Raw genomic sequence first — 23,972 nt, 5'->3', positions numbered from 1 at the left:
TTGGATACGTTCGCTTTAGCGAATTTATCAAATAAATAAATAATTTGAATTTATTCAAATTTTCTTATCAGAGAGAATTTTTAAATTTACGAAAGGCTACGGAAATAGTGGATTTTTCACGAGGGAGCGCTTCGTTTTTAAATTTATTCTGAAATTCACTCTTCTCTCCATTTCGAGCCCTGCCATTAACAGCATTTAACTGATAAATCTCGTTCTCTTGCACTTTCACAGCAACGGAGAAATCCATAAAGTTTACTGGTCACAAAAGACCACTGCCATTTTATATAATATCTAGGATCAAATGTGCTACTGTTTAAAATGATTTTTTTAAACAAAGAAAAGCATCGAAATAATAAAAACTTATCCCTTTATGCGCCTTTCCTTTGATAAGCCTGTGTGCATCGCACACTTCGCACACGTCACTTGCCCGACTGGATATGCCTTTCAAAGAAATTCCAATCTTTCATACACTCTTATTGTTTTATTGTCAAATGCTTTGAACTGATAAGTCTTTGGTAATCCCAGAGATTACGACACCTTTGCATTATTAAGAACTCGCTCCAAGAGACTGTTGTCCAAATGCCATACTGACTACTTGTCATATACTGAATCCCGCATTTCACTGAACCCTAAATGCTTTTGGTCTTACACCAAGTCTAAATGCAAGGGTAATTCTTTGCCCGAAACTTTAAAATTTAATAACATTTGTGCCTCATCTGGCTTAGATATGTGTGAATTGTTTTCGGAATATTTTTCATCTATGCATAACAATGATGATTGCTCCCTTTCATATGTGGACGCTCACATTGACAATTGCTCGTACTGTTGATAAAATATATGTTGAAAAAAAGGAGATTACTTATGTCCTATTAAATTTAGATGTAAATAAGGGACCTGACGGCATACCTCCATACTTTATTAAAACTTGTTATTTGGAACTTGTGGAACCCTTATTTATAATTTTTAACAATTCTTTATCTGCTGGTGTATTCCCTTCTAAATGGAAACTAGCCAATATTGTACCTATTTTCAAGTCTGGCGATAAATCACTTTGTAATAACTATAGACCAATAAGTATCTTATCCTGTTTTGCTAAAATTTTTGAATGTTTAACTTATAATCATATTTATTCTCATGTAGTGCCTAAAATTGCACAGGAACAACATGGATTTGTTAAAAAAAAATCAACCGTGTCTAATCTTATTGAATTCACTACCACAATTTATAAATATCTTAATACTCGTACACAAGTAGATGTTATATATACAGACTTTCAAAAGGCTTTTGACAAGGTTAATCACGGTTTGCTAATTCGTAAATTATCTAAATTTGGAATTCATGGCAATTTACTTAGATGGCTAACTTCTTATCTTAATTTGAGAAGTCAATTGGTTACAATTAAGGGTTTCTCATCTGCCCCTAGAATAATCCTTTCAGGAGTTCCTCAAGGTTCTCACCTTGGACCACTTCTGTTTATTATTTTTATTAATGACCTAATCCCCCTACTGAAGTGTCAATGCTTACTTTATGCCGATGATCTTAAGGTTTTCCATCCTATCAATAGTGAGTCGGATTGCTTAAAATTACAATCCGACATTGATATAATATCTGAATGGTGTAATGTAAACCTTATGCATCTCAATATTTCTAAATGCTTCTCATTGACACTTTCCAGAAATCGTAACCTAATTGACTTTACTTACAATATTAATAACGTAGATCTTACAGCAAAAAATTGTGCCAGAGACTTAGGTATACTTATAGATTCCAAACTATCATTTAATGAACATATTAATCATATTGTTACTAAATCTTATAAACTCTTGGGATTTATTTGCCGAGTTGCGAAGCCCTTTAAGAATCCCCATACTCTGATTCTACTCTATTACAGTTTAGTTCGTAGTAATATGGAGTATGCCTCAATTATATGGTCTCCCTATTACCAAACTCACATTGAGCATTTAGAAACAATCCAGAAGCGTTTTTTGCGCCATTTATCCTATAAGACTGGTCTTAAAAAACTGTTACCATCTTATAATGACAGACTTTCTTTTTTCCATATTGCAAGTTTGTCTCAGCGTAGAAGGGTTTCTGATTTGTTAATTTTATATAAGATTGCTAATGGTATTCTTGACACATCTGTTTTAAGCGAGATTAATTTTAACGTTAATGCCCGATTCACCAGATGCACAAATCTTTTTTATCCACCAATTTGTCAAAGCAACACCTCTTTCAATAGTGCAATTGTTCGTATATGCCGTATTTACGATAGCTTAGATAATTGTCCTGACCTCTTTAGTGACTCTTTTGGTATTTTTAGGACAAAGGTGAAGAAAATAATATGTGGTTGATTTGCTTCTTCACCCTTATAGTCTTTCTTTTTCTTTTTTACTTTATCTGTATCTTTTTCTTTATCTGTTTCTTTTCTTTTTTTTTAAATCTTGATGTTTTTGTAATTTTACATTTTTATATCACCATGTGGTGCTCACTGTAAATGGAATATTATATTTTTATTTATGTTTATTATTATTTTTTGTCTCATTATACAACTTTCTTTTTATATTTTATTCTGTATGTGTGCCTATTTAAATAAAAATAAATAAAAATAAAATAAAAAATGATATTACACATTTCCCGTGTCGCATGTATTCAATGCAGATATGTATGTATGTTTGTTCCGAGTAGCTCTACGTCACGTGTGACGTGATATATGTATGATACATTCTGATAATCCTAATTAAATCTACGTAATTCATCATTTTTACTACATTCAATGATTCCAAATACAATGACACTATCATTCATCTAATACCGTTTCCCACAAGACGTGTACGCATTCCGCTATTATTTGTACGGATTGACATCGATTGTTTGATTGCGCGGTTATCATTCATGTCAAAAGTTATGATAAAATATATGGTGAGGACACACGTACTTGCGTCAATACAATATCTCCGTATAAAGTTTAATTTTTAACTTTTCCTATTAATTTTAAATTCTAATATTCGTTGATCGGTTGATAAGTGATAACAGATTTTCAATGAAATTTTGATCACTGAAATACAGATATTTTAAAAGATAGCTTTAAGATGAGTCAACTACATCGTATTAATAATGAACAAAAATAGCGATAAAAAGCAATAATTCAATTTATGAATGTGTTTTTGTAATGGATTCGTCATGGTTTCGAATGAAACAAAAGATATATTCTGGAAAATGAATTATTATGATAACTTAATCAAAATAAAAAGTATGCACTCAATTTTGTGAAACTTGACACATTGCGACATGGAAAACATCAGTGTCAAAATTAATAAATCTAGAGCTCAAGTCGACCGTTGGTTTGCTGACTTTATCCAACTCAATTCTTGAGACCAGGGTTGCAGAATAGCCGGTACGGCGTCCCGCTACCTATTATCAGCGCCGGGTCGCGACCCGCCATAAAAATTTCAAAAATCAAAATAATTAGCATAAAATTTTAATTTTTTTGGAAAAATTTTACCACTTTTGCAATATTTTTCACCCAAGTTCGATAAACAAGGAGGGCTATATATATATGAGGCATCAGATGTGTCTTTAGCACATTTAAATATTGGTCCCCTTTCATGGACCCATTAACAAAATAAATGGCCCTGGACCTTTTTCTGAAGGATACATTAATCGTTCGAAAATTGCTTTGAAGATGACGCATTTTGCTTTGAGGATGGATGACACTTGATGCATTTCTTGCACAATGCAAAAAAAGGGTCTGATTTTTTTGTATGGTCACGAGAAGTTACGCCATAAATTAAGGAGTAACGGAATAAGGGATAATAATAATTAAAATTCATGTTTAGTCATTAAGTAGTTTAACCATATGTTGAATATTGATTTTTTTCTGCATTATACATTTACAATATACGTATTTAATTTTGATTTAAGATTATAAAAATATTTTTCTTAAATAAAAATGGCTTCAAAACGAAAGCAATGTTCGATACAATTTTTTTTTGCTAAACGAAGTAAATTAAATGAATCTGAAAACAGTGTTGCGTCTGTAAAATCAAATAAAGAAAATAATATCAATTTAAAATCTGTTAGTATAAATATAATAAATGATAGTAGTGATAGTGATGTGTGTGATGCGATATGTGTGTCTTCCTGGCCAGATGTTTGGAGTACGGAAATGTGGGAAGAAAAAAAACGCAAATATCCCTTTTTAATATGTAAGTCTAATAATATTGGATATTATATTTGTTGTAATGTAAATTATATGTAGTAAGTACGAAAGAGCAGCATTTTGAAAAAAAATTAGATATTATGAATGATTCGGAAATTTTATCAACCAGTAAAGTTTTTAGAACTGTATATTTTATAGCTAAACATGATACCTAGACCATATTCTGTTTTGATCTATTCCTTTTACAAGAATTAAATGGATTGGAAATTAGCCATAGTTTGCATTCACGTTATAGTGCAACAAATATAATTGATCATGTCAGTCAAAATATGAAATCTCGGGTATGCAAAAAAATTATAGAATTGAATTGAAAAAAATTGTGCAAAAAAAAATTTGCAAATCGAGCGTAACGGCACCTCAAAATTTAACACTACACCACTGCTTGATACCATGGCCCGGGCATCGGGGGGACAGCCACGGCTCTAGCCCGTGAGGGGGCCCAGCACCGAAATCAATTTATTTTGAAATTGTGTATTTCGCCTTCGTACTTATGTATGTATGTTCAAGTAGTAACTTATCGGTGATACTGTTGCGTAGGGGTGGGTGGAGGATCCAAGTAAAAGGCCAACAGTCGTTTCACAGAATTTATTGATGATTAAGGGGATACACGTACTGGCAGTGCTCAGTCCAGAATGCCATGATATCGCCTACGTACCGCCTTATAAAGGGTAGATCTCTCAGGACGTCTAATCTGTTTACCTGTTGTATAGTCACGTATTCGGATATGTATTTCCACGACATCGGGTCTCCCTGTACCGATTCTGAGAAAGGCCTAATAACGGTCATTGTTTAGCCTTAATGCACTTAGAGTCCAGATATAATCCTGGAAGTAAGTGCAAGCACTTAGTTAATCCGATAACAGATATCCGTTGGTCTAAGTGTAAGCACTTCATTAATCCGTTAACAGATAACCCTTGAACGGTCACATAGTCTCTGGGATTCTATTCGCTTAATCCGCGATGTACGTAACAATACCTTAGCTATTATTTTAACCCCATGACTTTTATTTGAAACTTGTGAAAATATGTATGTATACGTTATCACTTATCAGGTGATCCTCAATCTTATTACTTCTTAATGTGTATTGTGAAATGATTTTTAATTTAAATTTTGAAACTTCAGGCTAGCTCAGGGGCCCGGCTTGGGCTGTGCGGGCCATGCTTGAGACGGTTCCATACAAAATCGACTTCCCTTCCATATTATGTCGCAGCAATGTAGTCTGCATTCGTTGATTGTCGACAAACATTGCATGTGTAATATCCGTCTTAAATGTAGCATGTGACATATACATAACTGAGAGTTGGCGCGTTCTCGTACTCACACAAGCGCGCGAAAGAGACAGACGGTATTTTTATTATTGAATGTAGTGTGATAGCTATACACCTATTCACTGACACTACACAAGAGCACTTGTTCGCACCAACACTCGGTAACAGACCTATACATACATTGGTGGCCAAAGTGAATCCATTGGGAAACCTATTTAAGATGGCATTTTGATATATAGGTGACATTTGTACTTGTTTTTAGTAGTGTTTGATTCCAGTTTTGCAAAAATGATCCATTTGGACTGATATTTCCACAACAGTACATGTGTAGATTAGATAACTTACGAAACTACCATCTGATTTCTAACCGCCAGTTTATGTTTGTCGGTGACTAAACCAAATTGATTTACACATATGTACATACATACATATCAGTTTTAACCGTGTCTGAATCATCATGAGCTTTTAGGCCTGGCATTTGATGAGTCGTCACCAGTTATGATCCTTTTTAACACACACGAACGAAACAGCTAGCATCGAATCGATTCTATGTACTTTTAGATTCGATTTTCAGACAGAAAGAAACGTGTCAAGATGACGACAACAACAACGAATGGCATTATGGCAACGAATCGCACACGGCATGGTCATGATTTTTTAATTTGTACCCCATTCATGGCGTGCCTTTCCGTGACCACTGGACTACAATCAATAAATGGTTCATCAATAATTCCACGTACAGCGGTGAAACAATACGGATATTTAATCCGGAAACGAGTGCGGAAGGGCTGCTTTCATTTCCGAAAAAAAAAGCAATCGTACAGCAGACGTCAATAGCCGAGGCGGAAAGAGTTACATACGTGGGTCCACGGTCTCTTATTAAATCAGCTAAGAAATGCCACATGTGTATTTGTTATTTTTGCGTGGTTAATTTTCGAAATGTCTTAAAAACATGCTAGTTTTTTACGTCATCCCTTTGACAGTTCTCCAATGCAAAGGTCGGATGCCTTGTTCGTTACCAGAATTGATTGTAACATTCAACAACTGAATCGCACAATAACTAAAAAATAATATAAAAAAAATAGCGAGTGTACTGAAAATTGATTGACACTTTTCGATTGACGTCACTCTACTTCAACGGTTACTTTTGCGGCGAATGAGTTTTTTTTTGTGTAGGTTTTCTTCAGAAAGATGAGATTATTTAGCTAAAAAAAGTTTAGAATACTTACTTCTCAGCTTGAAACGCGTTTTATGACACGCATAATACGAAAATGCGTAAGCATAGGGATTTTTACGGTTTCTTTACATTATAGCACTAATTGAATTCGTAAACTGTTGTAAAACCTTAACGACTTTAATAAAAATTCGGAGGAAAATTTCATACAGGGCATATTATTTGCTCATACTTTGCATTTGTCACAATTCAAAATGTGTTAAATAATCATTTTATAAAATATTTATATTGATTTTATTATACAAACAATTTTATGAAAATTTTTAGTTTTGATAATGATATCGTAAATGTTTAGGAAATCTGAACTATCGTTCGTTTATAAATTACTAATGGTTTTATCGGGCTTCGCTCGGTGTTTGTAATATAAACCGATTAAACATGGCTAATCTAATAGTAAACATTTTATTAAATTTATTTGAAGTTGTATTTTATTTAAATTTATTTGAATATTCATTTGTTTTTTTATTAAACTTAACATCACGGATTCTACCACCCAAACCTTACATACAAAGTCTCTTTCGAAATTATATGTATATTCTATGTGTTGAATCTTTTTACAAGGCTTTTGTATGTTTCACTTCGCTAATGGTTCAGGCAATATTCCTACATTCTTCCGATCGGTTTGAAACATCGCCATTTTTTATCATTCAATATAAAAAATGGCGAAGTTAAATCTGGAATATAATTAATTGGAATACCATTTTCTATTTTTGTTCATTGTCATGGGTCATTTTGTAATAAAAAATACTCAATTCTTAAAGAAAAATAATATATTGTAACGTTACATAGAGAGACGCCCCGTAGACCGGTGACGTCATGGTGACGCCGACCAATGGTGGAGTCGGGCGTTGCGGCCAATGGCTACACCCGACTCCTTGACCAATGACTATACGGGTCATAACGTGCATGCGCTGAGCGCTGAATATTTATAAGTATGGTGCGATCTCGAACGGTGGCATTCGGATCCTGACCTCCACCGAACGAGCAGCAATAAAGACCTGGAACCTGCCTGCGTGTTTTCTTGTACCTCGACCTGACTCCACTTACCTTTGAATACTCTTCAATATAATGCATTTAAAAATAGTTAAATAAGTAGTGCATTTAAAAAAAAACGAAAGATATTAAATATTCTGATATCATATTTACCAAAATATGTAATAAAATCCTTACTGTATTGATATTGTATTCATCAATATCAAAATTGCATTCTATGAAAAATTATTCTAACAGTGTGAAAACTTTATTTTGTTTTGATACATATGTGGCAAATTTTCAAAAGCACATTTATATTAATAAAATTCTCTATTAAATTTCGCATGGAATAAAATATATAAAGAAAGTTTTAATAAAAAGTAAGTTGAATTGTAAAAATATTCATTTGTTTCGTTTAATATGAGTATGAACTTCCGGAAGTGTTGCGATTGCGTTATTTCCTGCAGCATTCTTGGCGCGTTTCGCATGGTTTTTCATCTGTAAAAATAAATAAAGATGTCCCGTAAAACAATCTATCTTTGTTCAACTCGTTCGAGTGGGAGAGAAGCTTTTGAAAACCTGAAGTAATCATCGAGCATTGATTTGACGTTTCTTTGGATACGTGCGGAAAAAGCGCTCGTAACATCGCTAACAACGACCACGATCTTTCAATGATGAAAATCGTCTTATTTTAAACGACTTAAAATCAACATAAATATATGCTTTATATTAGTTTTTTGTATTTAAAATGAGGTTTATCAAACATGAGGAGCGCCGTTGTCAAATTTACACTCAATTTCCGGCAAAATGGAGTATTTGCTGAGGGCAAATACAAGAGTGTCATTTATCATATTATCACAAGTACTTTTAGAAAGGGAACATCAAATTTTTATCTAAGAATGCATTAATTTTGAAACAATATAATGCGTAGTATAAACGCAATAGACTTTCGTAAGTAGCCCTCGTTAGTTTCATTAAAATACGATTAGTGTCAATGGTTTGCTATGGGCATAATAAGAAGAAAGTATTAATTATTTAAATAAAAATAAATATAATGATAGCCTCCCTTTCGTGTCATACGTTTTTAAATTATTTGATCAACAACAGCAACTTGTCACCTGGTCACCAACTAGTCACCTGGGTGGGCGAATAAATTAGAAGTTGAATATTAAGTTTGTCCTCTTAATTTTGGGCTCAAGTTTTTAGTTTTTTATTCTATTCGGGATTTATGTCGTATGTCGTATTCAGGAATCGGGATTTACGTGTGCCAAGATGTATCATATTTAACGTCACCCAGTGGTAGGTGGTACGACTTACGCAAGTAGACCGCACACGGTCCCATTGACTTGATACTGCAGGTTAATTTTAACAAACAAAGGTCTATGCAATGTGAATACATACATACATAGCTTTGTAGGATCTATAAATAACCTTACATTTTACTTTCATCATGTATAGGTATAGTCTACATATAATCAAGATTTGAGTAGTACAAAAATATACATATGTATGTACGTATGTATATGTAAGAAATGGATTTGTACGTAAAACCTGATCTAGTAATTTAAAAAAATCGGCGCAATTGAATTTAAAATGTCGAAAACGTACATTCTATTTTTACAAATCTACTAATTTGGCTGACCTTTAGAACGATCCCGTGCTAAATACGTTCACAAAGGGGAATTCACATGGGTGACCATATGTAGGCGAACATTTTAACTATTATTATTTTATCTATGTTTTTTTTAACTAATCCTATGTGCGTATTGTATATTAAATGTAATATATACACGAAAGTTGTGATTGCTAAAAATATCATCATTTTGATATTTAATCCTATGTAGAAAAAAATTTACAAACCAATCATTTTTTGACATTTGGTCTTAAATTAAATTAACTTTTTCCTTACATATATATGTATATAGGTATATTCGATTACATTTACATAATTCATAAATGTACACATCAACATTTCTCAGATATCTATCTACATTTAATAAAAAATTGTATTACGCACTTTAGCTAATTTAAATCACTTTTTACATACTTGAAAAACAAGTCAATTCATAAATGCTCAAAATGTACATATTTATGCATTAATTCGCATATTTTTTACATGCAAACCAGTGCTGTAGCGAGGCTACGGCAAATGGGCGAGTGGTAAAGGCGCTCGATGCGAGGGGCGCCGAAGGTGCCCCTCGCCTATTTTTTTAAATAAAAATAAAACTTGTAAAATCTAAGAAGAATTCGATGGGTTTTTGAAATATCCATTTCTATATACATAGTACATATTATGTTTCAATTATGTATTTTGTTTGAGGGAGCGTTATACATGTTTTACTTCTGATACTTTTGAAAATTTCGAAATTTTTGGAACCTTACAAACTCATTTTTTTCCATCATCTATTAATAGATGGAAAAAAGATATCATCGTTCATCATAATTAGCCAAAAAAAACATTTAGATACGAGATGGTGTTCAAAATCGAAAGCAGTGGAAGCAGTTCACGATTAATATGAGGATATATGAAAGTATGTATAACACTTTCAGTTTTGAATATCATAAGAAACGGTCATAATTTTGCTAATTCATATTCATTTACGAACCGTTATACTTTGAAATGTACAATTTTAATTTTTTTGTATTTTAAAATCTTTGAAATCTCATACTTGATAAATTGAATAAGGTTAACATTACACTTCAGAAGAAAGAACAGGATATTTATAGATCATCTTTATTAATTCAGGGGCTCGTTAATGATTTTAGGAATTTTCGAGAAAATAGTTTAGATGAAAATTTTGAAGTTACTGAACATTGCATTAAATTGAATATAAACCCGAATCAAAATAAAAGGAAATCTAAACAAAAAAGATATCAGATGAATAAACGACAAAAAAATAAAAATCACGAAATTTTAAATGCGTTAGTGCTAAGTGCACTCATTCCTTTTATAAGTTATAACACTTTGAGACCCGTTCACACTTTTTGGCGTGATTTTTAAGCCAACCGTTATGAACCGTTCACGCCTTTTGGCGTACGGACCATACGCCTACTTCGTGATCAGAAAAATAATTTGCAAATTTCTTGAAAACTATGCGGCCCCTAGGCTAAGTTTAATGCAAAAATGAGCGGGTCTCAAAGTGATAATATGATCATTTATTGCGAAATTGTCAATTTGGGACATTTATAATATAAAAAATAGTCCCGTTTTTTTATGTAATTTTATTTTAAAATATTTAATTTATATATTTCAATAAATATGTATTTTTTAGATGAATTATTTTAATCTAATGACAAAATAATAAAGGAGCGACAAATTTGATATTTTCCAAGGGCATCTGCATACAACGACATAAATTCTCATTTTAATGTTAGGTTGCGTTCAAATTAGGACACAAGAAGCGCACAAAGACGCAGTAGAAAGAAAACATAGCCAAGACAATAATGAACATATGTTTGATCATCTGCAGAACACGGATGTGCACGTTTTGTGTGGATCCGGATTTATATATGTTCGAAAATACTTTACAATAAACGTCAAAATCGACGTTTACAACCAAAACATTTCATCAATGATGTACATATACATATAATAACTTTGAAATATGAGTAATATAATACTCGCTATGAAAGTTACGATACTAAAATAAGGCACGTTTCCGCAGGCAAATCTTAATTGGGAAACTTCAATCCGGCCTCTTGTTACGAGATTGAAAAAAGTTGGCCATAAGCGCTTTCGTTTGTTAGGGACAAGAAAGAGTAAAAAAAAAATGGCAAAATTGCGCAAGATGTTTAGCAAGCGAAAAATTTCCCACAAAAATCTCGCAATAAGAACAATTTAGATGATTACACGTTCTTAAATGTAAACAGCTACTAGAATGATGGGTCGACGTGGAAAAAAGCGATAAAAAGTCAAGTTGAAGAAATTTGACCCGTTACCCTTTCTATACGTATGTATATCCCTACCGGTTTCAGCATGACGCCAAATTAAAAACTGCTTTCCTTGAATCCGTTTAAGAGCAGTGAAAGTGGAGAAACTGCAAGGATATTCAGTTGCTTCATATGTGCATATGTAAAAACCCCGTTATAAATCGATATTGAAAGTAAAAACCGGAAGTGAACAATATGCCATAAATTACAAACAGCTATTGGAATATCCAACAATGAATGAGCGTGTTATCTTAATATCGGAAACTTATCTATCGGAAAATTTCGTCCCGAAGTGCTTTGTTGTTTTCTAAAGGATGGTGTTAACCATTGTTTTCGATATTGTGCACTAAATGTTAGATACACACATTATTATATACATATGTATCTTAGACTAGAATAGAATCCAAATTGAGACTGAAAATATACACAACGCGTTGGTCTAATTCGGCGTTTCTCAACTGCTTGCATGTAAAAATAAAAGAAAACTTAACTTAAGTGTAAATATGTATTATTTTGAAACGGAAATGTGAGTCAAGATAGTTATGTATAATATAATACATATATACCTCAGTGTATAGTGGCCGCTGGCGAATTTTTTTTCTTTTCATGCCAACATTTTTGGCCGTCATTATAAAATGGTGTTGCCATTAAGTTTATCAAGTATTAGATATATAGATTTGTTTTGTCAGGTTAACGTTTATTACTATAGCCGAACCGATCTAACATTAGATTAACGTGAAATGTAAATGCTCGACCCGCGATGGCCAATTACATTTCGTTTCAGTTTGCATTGAATTTTGGTCAAGAAAAATAGCATTGTTCGTGCGTATAGCGGTCGGTAGAATTTGACTTTTATTTTTTAGTTAGTTTTGAGTTTGTGTTTAGTATTTTATAATATTTATATTAATAAAATTTTAATATAAAAAGTAAGTTGTTGATATTGTAGCATATGCTAAAAGGGGGTCTACCTCACGGGACCGAAAGTGGAAAGCCCGAAAAAGCAAATATCGAAAATCGAAAGACCTTAAGTCGAAAGATAAAAAAAGGGTGCATGGTAAACGGTACTATGTATATAAAATATATATGAGTGGCATGCGGTGAAATTATCTCTCTTTTTGTCATAAAGCCTTGTTTAATGTGCGCGCGCAGGATACGGGAGAAAAAGCCCGTTCTTCTTGTTCCTGTTGTATCCTGCTCGCGCAAATTAAGTGAGGATTTACGATGGGGGGAGAGAGACTTTTACCGCACGCCACTGATATACATATATACTTACCGTTTTTCATATGTATGCATGGTAAACGAACATTTTCGACTTTTTGACATTCAATGCGGTATATTTTGTTATAATTGTATAATGGACAAAAGGGCTGCTAGCCTCATATGAGGGCAAACTGAGTTCAATATGAAAACATCAAGTACACTATTGTATACAATAAATACTCATCAACCCCTTCAAACGTGATAATTGATAAAAAATAAAACTGTTCATATGTATATAGTATAATAAAATAAAAAAAACCAGTCAGTATAAAGTATTTAACATTCAATAAAAGGCCTATTGAAACTGATCAATTCAAAACTTAAACCATATATCTAGGGTACACGTGTAACTTTCCCCACCTTTCTGCTATAGAAAAGTTTTGAAACAAACAAACACCCACTAAATGTGTGAAGAAGGCATTGAATAGACCACTTGAATAAACATTATCGCCGAGTTAGCGATTAAAAAATTTACATTCTGTAAAGCAACCAAATTGCAACACAGGCCCCCTTTAACTAATCTGTCGGTCGATTGAGATCAGGTTAATTTCGAGCAGATAAGTTATCACTGATAACAGATCCGTCATCGATTGATTGACTCACTTCCAACAGAGATAAGATTCTGCAAAACGGTTGTTTGCACTATTTTTTACGTTTAATTAAGTGGTAAAAGTGAGAACGCTCGACAGGAAAAGCGGGGCTAGATGTTGGTTGCCATTATGCCGGCGCCAGACATGTGTTCAATGATGTGATCAGATAAGTGTTCACATGTGTGGCACGGGCATTTGATACTATTGTCACATATTTGATCACTTAAGAGGGCTGTACACATGAAACCTTAATTTTGTTACCGTTCCTTTCTTCGATATATATATTGAGTGTATGTATATATTGAGTGAATGCGACAGTTGCGCTTCGACCAGATAAAACGTATTTTAAATTGACAAAATCGAGGTTTCGTATTCTATTATTTTCTCCTCCAAAACTGTACCAATTTTTAAAAAAATTTCATCATCGGTATGAGAAAGATACTTTCTGTGCATCTATCGGCGTATTTTTTTTTAAATCGACCGTTAAATAAGCACGCTGGTTTCGTTTCGTGGGTGTAAAAAAGAGGCGATTTTATAGATGTTTGGCGGCTCCTAGCTCATATAAAATATAATTAATAAAAAAAAAATAAAACGATAGATGCACCCCAATGGTGGATATCCATAGCATATTAAAAAATAATTTCTCTAGTGCCATAATTGAGGAAGGGAGAAGTATAGTACGTTTGTATGGACAAGGCGCTGCTGTCCAGCCCTCTTAAGTGCGCTTTGCCGTTCCGTGTCGGTTTTTTAGCGCACATCAAAGGGATAAAATTCCAAATGTTTGTGAGCCTAGTTGATCAAATCTTTGAACACATATCTAGCAGACACAACAATATGTGACCAAATGTGTGAGCAAAGTCTTCAAAGAAGTGATCACTTCTTTGAACTCATGTATGGCACCGGCATAATGGCAACCAACATCTAGCCCCGCTTTTCCTGTCGAGCGTTCTCACTTTTACCGAAGTATGTTTGAAGTGTAGTGTGTCGGAAAGTGTTCGTACAAAAGAGTATTTGAAATGACACAATGGTGAATAAACATGTGTAATATATGATAAAATAAAAAAGCTTGAATAAATTTAAAAAAATCGCATATATATATTTATATATCATTGAGAGGCTAGGGAAAGCAAATTTTCACCAATAATAATAACAAATTCAAAATACATAAATAAATATCATTCAATTGTTTGCGTTTCTTTTGTTTTTCTATACAAATTAATATAAAAATGGACGTATCATAATAATAACTTAATCGACCATCACACTTGTTTTTTTTTTTTTTTGTTTGATCAATGGTTTCGATTATTCGGTCAGCATTTTATTTAAATATACGGTTAGTATATATACATATACATACAATGCGCTGAAATAATATTTTTATTATACATATAATGAAAAATTTCAACTATTAATAAGATTCGAAAACAATTTGTTAAGACCAAAAATATTAAATATTGAACAGTATAATGAAATATATTTAATTACAATTTAACGAGATTGCGCTTATAAGAAAAACACATTCAATATCAACAACAGTATGATATGACCGTGTCAATATCATAAAATACTGACCGAATCCAACATATTGTGTACTTTAAACTTACATTACGGTAATATTTCATCAGAATTTCACCACAATTGTCTAAAGACTTTGACAAATCACAATATAATCAAACCAACGAGACAGTTTGTTGCATCAGTCAATATAACTGACAATTCGGGACGCGATAAAATGAAAGTACACAACCTTTGACCATCGACAATTCATATATCAGAATCCAGGATAACAATATAGCGAATAAATTACAGCTCAAAGAATATATATATATATATATATATATATATATATATATATATATATATATATATATATAAATACAGCGTGTCACAATATCATTTTGAATAATATAACAACAATACAAATCTGAGAATTGAAATAAAAACAAGATACATGCCCCTTATGTATCACATGGACTTTTAGCACAAAATAAAATATAATATACACATATATATATATTGTTCGTAAGACATTTTTATTTTCGCATTTATATTAAAAATCACAAACAAACACACACACTCATTTAAAATGTCAGATTCTCGCCCCGGAAGCAGTGGTTATACAGCCGTGAATCGTGAAAATAATATACATTATTATACAAAAAATGGAATTTATTTATAAATTTACAATATATATATTATAGCACACCCCGTCTCCATTTGATATGGTTTTGTGTATCGGCACTATTAAAAATTTTCACCGTAGAAAATCGTATTCTAACATACGTACGATTCAATAAAATATCTTACACAGCCGACGAATTTCTCAAATCATCATGTATTTATACAAAAAAACATCCAAAACATTCCCACTTTAAAACACCGTAAAAATAAAAGCACCCGCCCGTTTTTATTTATTATATAAATTATTATTAAACGTATTATATATACATATATTATATCGAATGTTGACCGGATCCAATCCGACCTTTCCGACATTGAACTCGCATCTGAACTGGGTCGCAGTGTTATAATAATTTGAGACGAGATTCCGACAAGTTGCACTTCTGCATTCTGAACGTTGATGTTGGACATTTATAGCTTCTTAGGATTAGCAATCGGCATGTTTACTAACATTTATCTTTGAACGATAGAGTCGTATTATCAGATACTATTTTCTTTCCAAGCACAAAATATTGACTCAAGATTGAAATGTATTGCTACGTTTTAAAATTCCGATTAAAAGAGACGGCGAGGAACAAAAACAAATACGGCAACTATCTATTAAACGGTCACCGTGATTCTATATCGCAAAATGGCAAAGCTTCAAAACGATTTTTGAAGACTGTAGGAATTCTAGCTCAATTTTTTGCGAAAGAAAGCTAATAAGAGACTCGTAGAAGATGAGCTTTTATAGAAAACTTTTTGTCCGGAGAAAGTTCCGGTAGTGATTTACAAATTTTGATTCCGGCGATCAAAATTTCGAAATATACTGACACACTCGAAACCAGTTAATTAGTTTATTTAACGTAGAAAATAATACTGCGACAGAGTTAAACTGCTAATTGAGATTTGCGACGAATTCGAACGATAATAGGACAGGACGCAGAACGTCACGTCGGTGTCGATGACGATATGGAACATCGCCGAGCAATCTCGAGCTAAAATATAAGGTTTCAATACAATGTTATTAATATTGGTGCGATTTAATCGCGACAAAGTAAAAAAATAAACAAGAACTATACACATCGCGGTTCACACATATATATTATTTATATATATATTTTTTAACGTATTGCGTGCAAAAATGATCAAAATTAAGACTTTGACAGGGTCGACTCGTCCCGACGTTAAAAAATATCGACTAGTTCGCACACATACATCATCATCATCATCATCATCACCATCGTGTATATATCCCCTACGTCTCTCACCGGCCGGACTCGTTCATCCAGAGACGAATCGAATTCAAGCTATACTATCGCAGAGCGTCTATCCGTCGTCCCGATAGAATTCGGGCCGACGACGGTACTGAGTCCCGTTCCGGCACTCGGCACATGGCAAACGACACGTACACTCGGAATGTATTCGTTCAGTATTTGGCCTTGGGTTTGATCTCGTGGGCGACTCCACCCCAGGCTATGCGATAGTCGCGGGAGCGCCAGCGCACCCGAGGCTTCCACAGGGCCAGCGCGAACAGCGACGGCCCGATGGCCTCCCGCAGCCACCACGCTATTGCAAAATGGAACTTTGAGAAGGGTAGAGGGCCCTGTTGGGCGGCACACAGCAGCAGCCAGTCGCTGAGGAACCAAGCCAGGGCGTGCAGCAAGTAGACGGCGGCCGGTTCCCAGCCGAAGAGAGATCGGCAGGCCAGAGCAGCGGCAACACCCAGTACTAGGCACTCGCTTAAAGGTTCTAGTAGGATCATGAGGGGGAGCATGGAGACTCGGAGTTGAGCCCAGCGATGTAGGCGTTCTAGGAAGGAGGTGAGGGAGTAGGAGCCGGCGTTCTGCCAGGCGGGTTGGCCGGCCACTCGGAGACGCCAGCCGTGAGCCGTGAGCGCTTTGGCCAGGAAAAAGTCCTCGGCTAGGTAGTCGGCGAAGGCAGCCAGGCCGCCGATGTCGTCTAGAGCCTCGCGGCGCACCAGCGAGGACATGCCGACGTGACAGTTGATGCGCAGCAGGTCAGCCGCCAGGTAGATGCGGGCTTGCGCCGTGCCGAAGTAGACTTTCTCGAAGGTGGCTGCGAAGCCGGGCCGGTCGCAGGTGAAGGGCATCTGGTGCACCAGGCCGACCTTGTCGTGCTGCAGCATGTGGGCCATCATGTCGAGGAGGGTGTCGGGCCGCATGCGCACTCCCGCGTCGCTGATGAGCAGGAAGGCGTGCGCGGCCTGCTGCAGAGCCGGCTGCATGTTGTTGATCTTGGGGTTGACGCCGACGCGGGACCCGCCCGAGCAGACGAGTTTGGCGCTGACGAGCGGGTGCTGCTCGATGAGCTGGCGCACCACCAGCGCGGCGGGGTCCGCCTCCTCCTCCACGCAGAACAGCAGCTCGAAGTGCGGATACTCCATGGTGAAGAAGGTGGCGAGGTTGGCGCGCAGGTTGGGGTCGGCGCCCAGCAGCGGCTTCACCACGGAGACGCCGGGCAGCGCCTGTTCACCGGCGCCGGCGCCGGCGCCCCCTCCGACGGGCGGGTGAGGCGGCGTGCGGTGCAGTCGCCAGCGCGCCGCCCACAGCGCCACGCAGTGCAGCGCCCACAGGAAGGCCCAGCCCAGCAAGACGACTGCGCACAGCAGCCGGCCCGCCCACCACCAACCCCCGCCGCCCGCGCCCGCGCCCCCGCCCACGCCCCACGCGCCGGCCAGCGGCATGGCGCACCGCGACAGCGCGCTCCCCGCCGCAAGACACTCTCTATATAGCCTCCCCTCCACTCCACTCCACTGACGGCCGCGCACCACACACACCACACACACTGCCGCCACCCGCACTGACGAGACACACGAGTGGCGACTCTGATCCAGAGAGATGCAATAATAATAATAATAGCTTTTATCCCAGACGATGAGGAGAATAGTGCAATCCCCAACGCCCATATAAATAATATATAGATAATAAAAAAAGTATTGAAAAACAGTGTGGCGGCTCGCTTATACGACATGGTCGAGTTTGGTTGCCTTCCTGCGAGTGGGGACCAACCCGGCTGGGTTCGGAGAGCTGCTACCCACTCCGTCTTCAGCTGTCATATAATAAACACGTGCATTAACATGCCAGTCGTCTCATTCGTTCATCCCCTATACTGGTGACCCCCGACATCGAGCCACGCAGCCTCGATCAATTTCAACATGCCGCTCATCCCTGCCTCGCCGAGCCAGGCGGGGAAGCTACCCGCCGCGCCCCCATCGCCATCAACACGCGTCGCGGCCCGCGGGTGACAATAAACGAGCAGACACGGCTACCTACCTATCTACCTATCGACTGGAGTCCAGCCACAACGTCGACGACAGGTGTTTTTAAAAAATGGGGGAGCGAATGAGACGACGATCTTGACAGCTGGATGTGGAGTCATGCGCGATCCACTACACATAGAACGGTCATCCAGCACCACAAGACATACACCACCTCAGCACCATCATCATCATCATCATCATCAAGGCCCCGTCCGTCCCCACGAGCGTCGTCACGCCGAGACGGGCGGTAGCGCTACAACACCTCCACGAGCCACAACGACTCACAGTCCAGCTCGGAGTATCATCAACCACATCGATGCCCCTGCCACCCCTGCCGCCCCCGCCGCCCCACCAACCGACATCAGCCTCGGAAGAGCGGCGCCGCCGCAGCATCGCATTGATCGGCGCGACCATCGGACCACCCACCGTCCTGCTCGCGACGTCACCGCCCTCGAATCTACCGACCATTCAGGGCGGTACACCTATGTACACAGCGGATGACCCACGTCAACAATTTTTTTTCTCCCCACGTAATAATTTTTTCTCTTTGTGTAACAATAATTTGTTTCTTTGTAATTTTGGTATCGCTGATGCTGGGGGGGGAGTGATGTGGCGGCTCGCTTATACGACATGGTCGAGTTTGGTTGCCTTCCTGCGAGTGGGGACCAACCCGGCTGGGTTCGGAGAGCTGCTACCCACTCCGTCTTCAGCTGTCATATAATAAACACGTGCATTAACATGCCAGTCGTCTCATTCGTTCATCCCCTATAAACAGTAAACAAAAAATAAATATATAAATACATAAGTAAATATATAAATATTACTGATAATAAATAATAATAATGTGGCATCCCCAAAGGCTGGCCGTAAACGGAGGTGTTTTCGCCCCGAGGGCGGTCAGCGCGTCACGGGAAGCTATCTCTTCCCTTCGGACCTCGCAACCGACAACACTTCTCTCGTCTCCCACACTCGCTGTACCTGAACCAATAAACATTGTTTCCCGAAGCCGAACACCGCGTTTCAATCAATCGCCTGCTCTCCATAACTGGTGACATATATATATATATATATATATATAGCCAGCAGCATAGCTCGGACGTTAAGCTTCTGCTTACCGTCACGAAGGTGCCGGGTTCAATCCCTGAATGAAAATGAATTTTTCAGAGTATGCTGTTGGTCAGACCTGGACTTGTGACTCCAGGTTGATCGTTTCCTATCAGAGTTTGCCAATTTTCTCTGATTTCATTGTTGAAACGGTTCCCGGAAAAAAAAAATTGGCTAAAAATCCTTCCTACCTACTATGTCACCATTATTTGAAATTTGATTGATGTACAATAAAAATTTATGTACAATTCATAGATGTCTCGTTAATTTGCGAGTTTTTTCAGTGTCTCGCAATTCAACGACTTATAATAAAAATGCTGCATTTGTATTTGTAATTGGCCAGGAAGGCGCATTGGGATTTACCTGTAAGGCCTTCCTGGTATATATGTAAAATAAAAATAAAAATAAATATATATATATATATATATATATATATATATATATATATATATATATATATATATATATATATATATATATATCATCACTCGTGGGTGGATTGTATAGTGACAGTTGACAGCTATACAATCTTTCGACATGGTTTTGGCGCTGACAATGACTTTTTGACAATGCTTCCTTAAATTTTATAGATTTTTTGGTGATTTGTGTTTTTATTTTATCCAGTATTGTTCCAAATTGGTATCGGTTCATACGGAAATATTTAAAAAAAATTTGTCCATCATCCACAAGCTCCTTATACAGTGTCCAAAACTGTCCTTCGGTTTTTCTATTTTTTAACATGGGATGCACATCAAAACGCCTCCGTGCTTTTTTATTGCCTTCTTGAGCTTCTTCTTCCAACAACAACGCGATTATACATAATTTTTCGTTCGATAAACGCCGAAACATTTTTGCTGACTTGTATTCTGACGCGTAGCTACGAATGCACGTGTATGCATTCATATTGTAAGTTCTCGACAATACGACGTAAGCAATATTGCGCCGTATCGTCATGGCCTGTAATGTATAAGTAAGCCGATTTTGCCTTGCACTTGGCCAAAGTGCTGTGAACGTGACGTGACCGCGACGTGTAGGTAGATATGAATAGAAATGTAATAAAATGACATATTTGAAACGGAGTCGTGCAGTGCTGTTAAATATGAACAGACCTTTGCCGGTAAATGAAAAAATTTTAATGGATTAGATAACTGAATGTGGTTACTTTTTCTAAAAACGCTAACCTAGATTAGACCGTATATAATTAAAAATAAATCTCAGGTGAATAACATCATATAAATATATAGAGTCCATTCGTAATAATGAATAATCATAATTGAAAACAGTCTGATTGCATTTATTACGACTTGGTTGGTCTGTGTTGCCACTCTTCAGCATGCATCAGTGTAGCCACTCTTACGAATGCATCAGTGATGCTACAAAAGAACCGTCAAACTAACAGAAAGCTCACTAATCGTTTTAAAAAAGTCGTAATTAAAAAAATTTTGTCCATCATCCACAAGCTCCTTATACAGTGTCCAAAACTCTCCTTCGGTTTTTTTATTTTTTAACATGGAATGCACATCAAAACTCCTCCGTGCTTTTTTAATGCCTTCTTGAGCTTCTTCTTCCAACAACAACGCGATTATACATCATTTTTCGTTCGATAAACGCCGAAACATTTTTGCTGACTTGTATTATGACGCGTAGCTGCGAATGCACGTGTATGCATGGAATTGGAACTGCATTCATAATGTAAGTACTCGACAATACGACGTGTAGGTAGATATGAATAAAAATGTAATAAAATGACATATTTGAAACGGAGTCGTGCAGTGCTGAAGCCGTGCAGTGCTGTTAAGTATGAACAGACCTTAAGACTAAGTGAGTATGTATCGTTTACCATGCACCATTTTTTTTTGATCTTTCGATTTTCGATCTTTGCGTTTTCTCTAATTTTACATTCTGTCTCGTCACGGAGACCAAAAAATAATATATAATAAAAATTATGAAAATAGCTTATTTGATATATGTTAGATGCAGAACAAACATAAAAAAAGATTGACAATTATGAATTTTTACACAACCATTTTATGTATTTATCAATTATGCGCACAACATGTGAAGTTGGCAGCAGTGCACAATGGCAGCGCGGTATTCATAGCGTCGTTAAACCAGCCGCAGCCAAACATGAAGCCAAAGGCAAAGCCTACGGGCCGAGCGAAACCTACTCGCTCCAACAAAAACAAAAACAATAAACTACAAAATTTCAAAGAAACCTCCGTCGTATTCGACAAAGTAAAAACTTTTTCAAATCTAATTTATTACACACCCCATTTTGACATCTCTCTCTCTCTCTCACTCTCGTCCATTTATACACGGCGTGAAAGAGACAGTACTAGTGTTTACATACAAAACTTTCACACGGTTTAATGTTTTTCAGAACATGGACACGCCCAAGCCTCCTGAAAGTAGAAAACCATTCAAGAGTATGTCAGTTATCTCACACGTTATTGGTTTGTATTCCAGTTAGTAACTTTCTCATGGTCTTTTCAGTAAGTGAAGCGTTCATGAGGATCACAAATGAAATCGATATACGTTCCCAGCAAATTCGGTCGAATCAAGCGTTCCATACTTTCAACAGAGAGAAGGAATTCTCTCCTCAGCGTCACACGTCCCAAGTTTTCATGAGATATGAAAAAGAGACGGAGCATCCTGCGAATAATCCCATACCTTCACAAGTATATTGAGCTTGTCAATTACCATTTAATGTACTGTTTCATGTCAAAACAATTCGGATGATTTTCAGGAAATGATTCCGGAGACGCCCGAGAATGTGAGCAATATGCAGAGCTTCAGCAAAGGATTCTCGCGACCGATGACGGTCAAGAAAAGTAAAGCCAATACGACTGTCAAGAAAAATAAAGCAAATATCACGAGTACGACTGTATATGATTGTGAGATATTGGAACGCGACGAGTATGATATGGAAGCATTCGTCGATAATGAAATCAAAAGGAAATTGGCAATGAAGAAGAAAAATGCCAACGACTTGTTTGATACAGTCACTGATATAGATATAAAGTTTGATACGGCATTCGAAAAATTGAAAGGCAATACTTGTAGCGATAGCAAAAAGATGACGAAAAAACCAAAAATCAAAATCGTCCCGGAAGTGACTCCTAAAAAGCGTAGAAAAATCAAACCAAAAAAACTCCAAGTGCAAGAGTTCCACCCCCAGTCGGACATCTTGCCGAGTCTCGTCATTGAAAAAGTTCAACGAGGCACTATCTCCAGTACGAACACTGATTTAAACATTCAGAAAATGAATTTGGACAGTATTTTTAGTCAAAACACTCAGTCAAAGAGGCAGGAAACGATTCAAAATGTCATACCGAGTAGTCCAATGTTCGAAAGCGACGATGCCAGATACGAAGTGAAAATCCCTGACCATCCAAATGAAACTGTTTCACCGTCACCGATACTGATGAACAAGAAAGACAAGAAAAAACGACAAAATTCAAGGTTATTTCCAATACAAAGCATACTTTCATCAATGGAATTACTTCATACGAATAAATATTTCATTACAGGAAAATAATCATAGAAGATATGTTGAAAAACAGCGTCAAAAACATCCTAGGGCAGTATAATACCCAATTAGAAAAATTAAACAGCAAATTGTACGTACATAAATGTATTTCATTCAACTATAAGCAGGTAATAATTGCAATTTTTATTTGCAGGTGTTCAGATTTGCAAGAGACGATCGAAGAGACGTTGAACGAGGCGGCGGAGAAAAAACTTGTCAAATGAAAAGCGTGGTTTGGTGTTGTTTTTCACGACTTTTATTGTTTTTTTATAATTTAATAATAAATTAAATGTAATCTTTGAAAGACAATATTATATATTAATAATAATAAATGTCAACTGTTACAATTTGCAAAAATAAACATGTGCTCATTACAAACGAAAATGTTATACAATAATAATACAGTTGAGTGAAAAAAAAACA

The 23,972-nt window shown here is 36.5% G+C and overlaps 2 protein-coding genes across 2 annotated transcripts; one reads left to right on the top strand and one right to left on the bottom strand.

Moving 5' to 3' along the window:
* Positions 1 to 17,062: 17,062 nt before the first annotated feature.
* GlcT (ceramide glucosyltransferase) lies at positions 17,063 to 18,340 on the bottom strand. The gene has a single exon (XM_077427149.1). The coding sequence runs from the start codon at positions 18,338 to 18,340 to the stop codon at positions 17,063 to 17,065; it is 1,278 nt and encodes a 425-aa protein (XP_077283275.1).
* Positions 18,341 to 19,758: 1,418 nt separating this feature from the next.
* Positions 19,759 to 23,773, top strand: LOC143909240 (uncharacterized). The gene is made up of 8 exons (XM_077427148.1): positions 19,759 to 19,890; positions 21,304 to 21,447; positions 22,001 to 22,255; positions 22,401 to 22,446; positions 22,514 to 22,698; positions 22,767 to 23,482; positions 23,551 to 23,640; positions 23,704 to 23,773. Exons 1-8 carry the CDS (start codon positions 19,759 to 19,761, stop codon positions 23,771 to 23,773), a joined length of 1,638 nt encoding a protein of 545 aa, XP_077283274.1.
* The last annotated feature ends 199 nt before the right edge of the window (positions 23,774 to 23,972 follow it).

Source organism: Arctopsyche grandis, chromosome 3 (genome assembly GCF_051622035.1).
Source record: "Arctopsyche grandis isolate Sample6627 chromosome 3, ASM5162203v2, whole genome shotgun sequence".
Lineage (NCBI taxonomy): Eukaryota > Metazoa > Arthropoda > Insecta > Trichoptera > Hydropsychidae > Arctopsyche > Arctopsyche grandis.
This window is presented reverse-complemented; position numbering and strand designations above follow the sequence as displayed.

Coding starts and splice junctions, on each gene's coding strand:
- GlcT (XM_077427149.1), bottom strand. CDS start 18,340: ATGCCGCTGGCCGGCGCGTGGGGCGTGGGCGGGGGCGCGGGCGCGGGC.
- LOC143909240 (XM_077427148.1), top strand. CDS start 19,759: ATGTGGCATCCCCAAAGGCTGGCCGTAAACGGAGGTGTTTTCGCCCCG. Junction 23,483..23,550: donor AAAAAACGACAAAATTCAAG/GTTATTTCCAAT, acceptor ATTTCATTACAG/GAAAATAATCATAGAAGATA. Junction 23,641..23,703: donor GAAAAATTAAACAGCAAATT/GTACGTACATAA, acceptor TTTTATTTGCAG/GTGTTCAGATTTGCAAGAGA.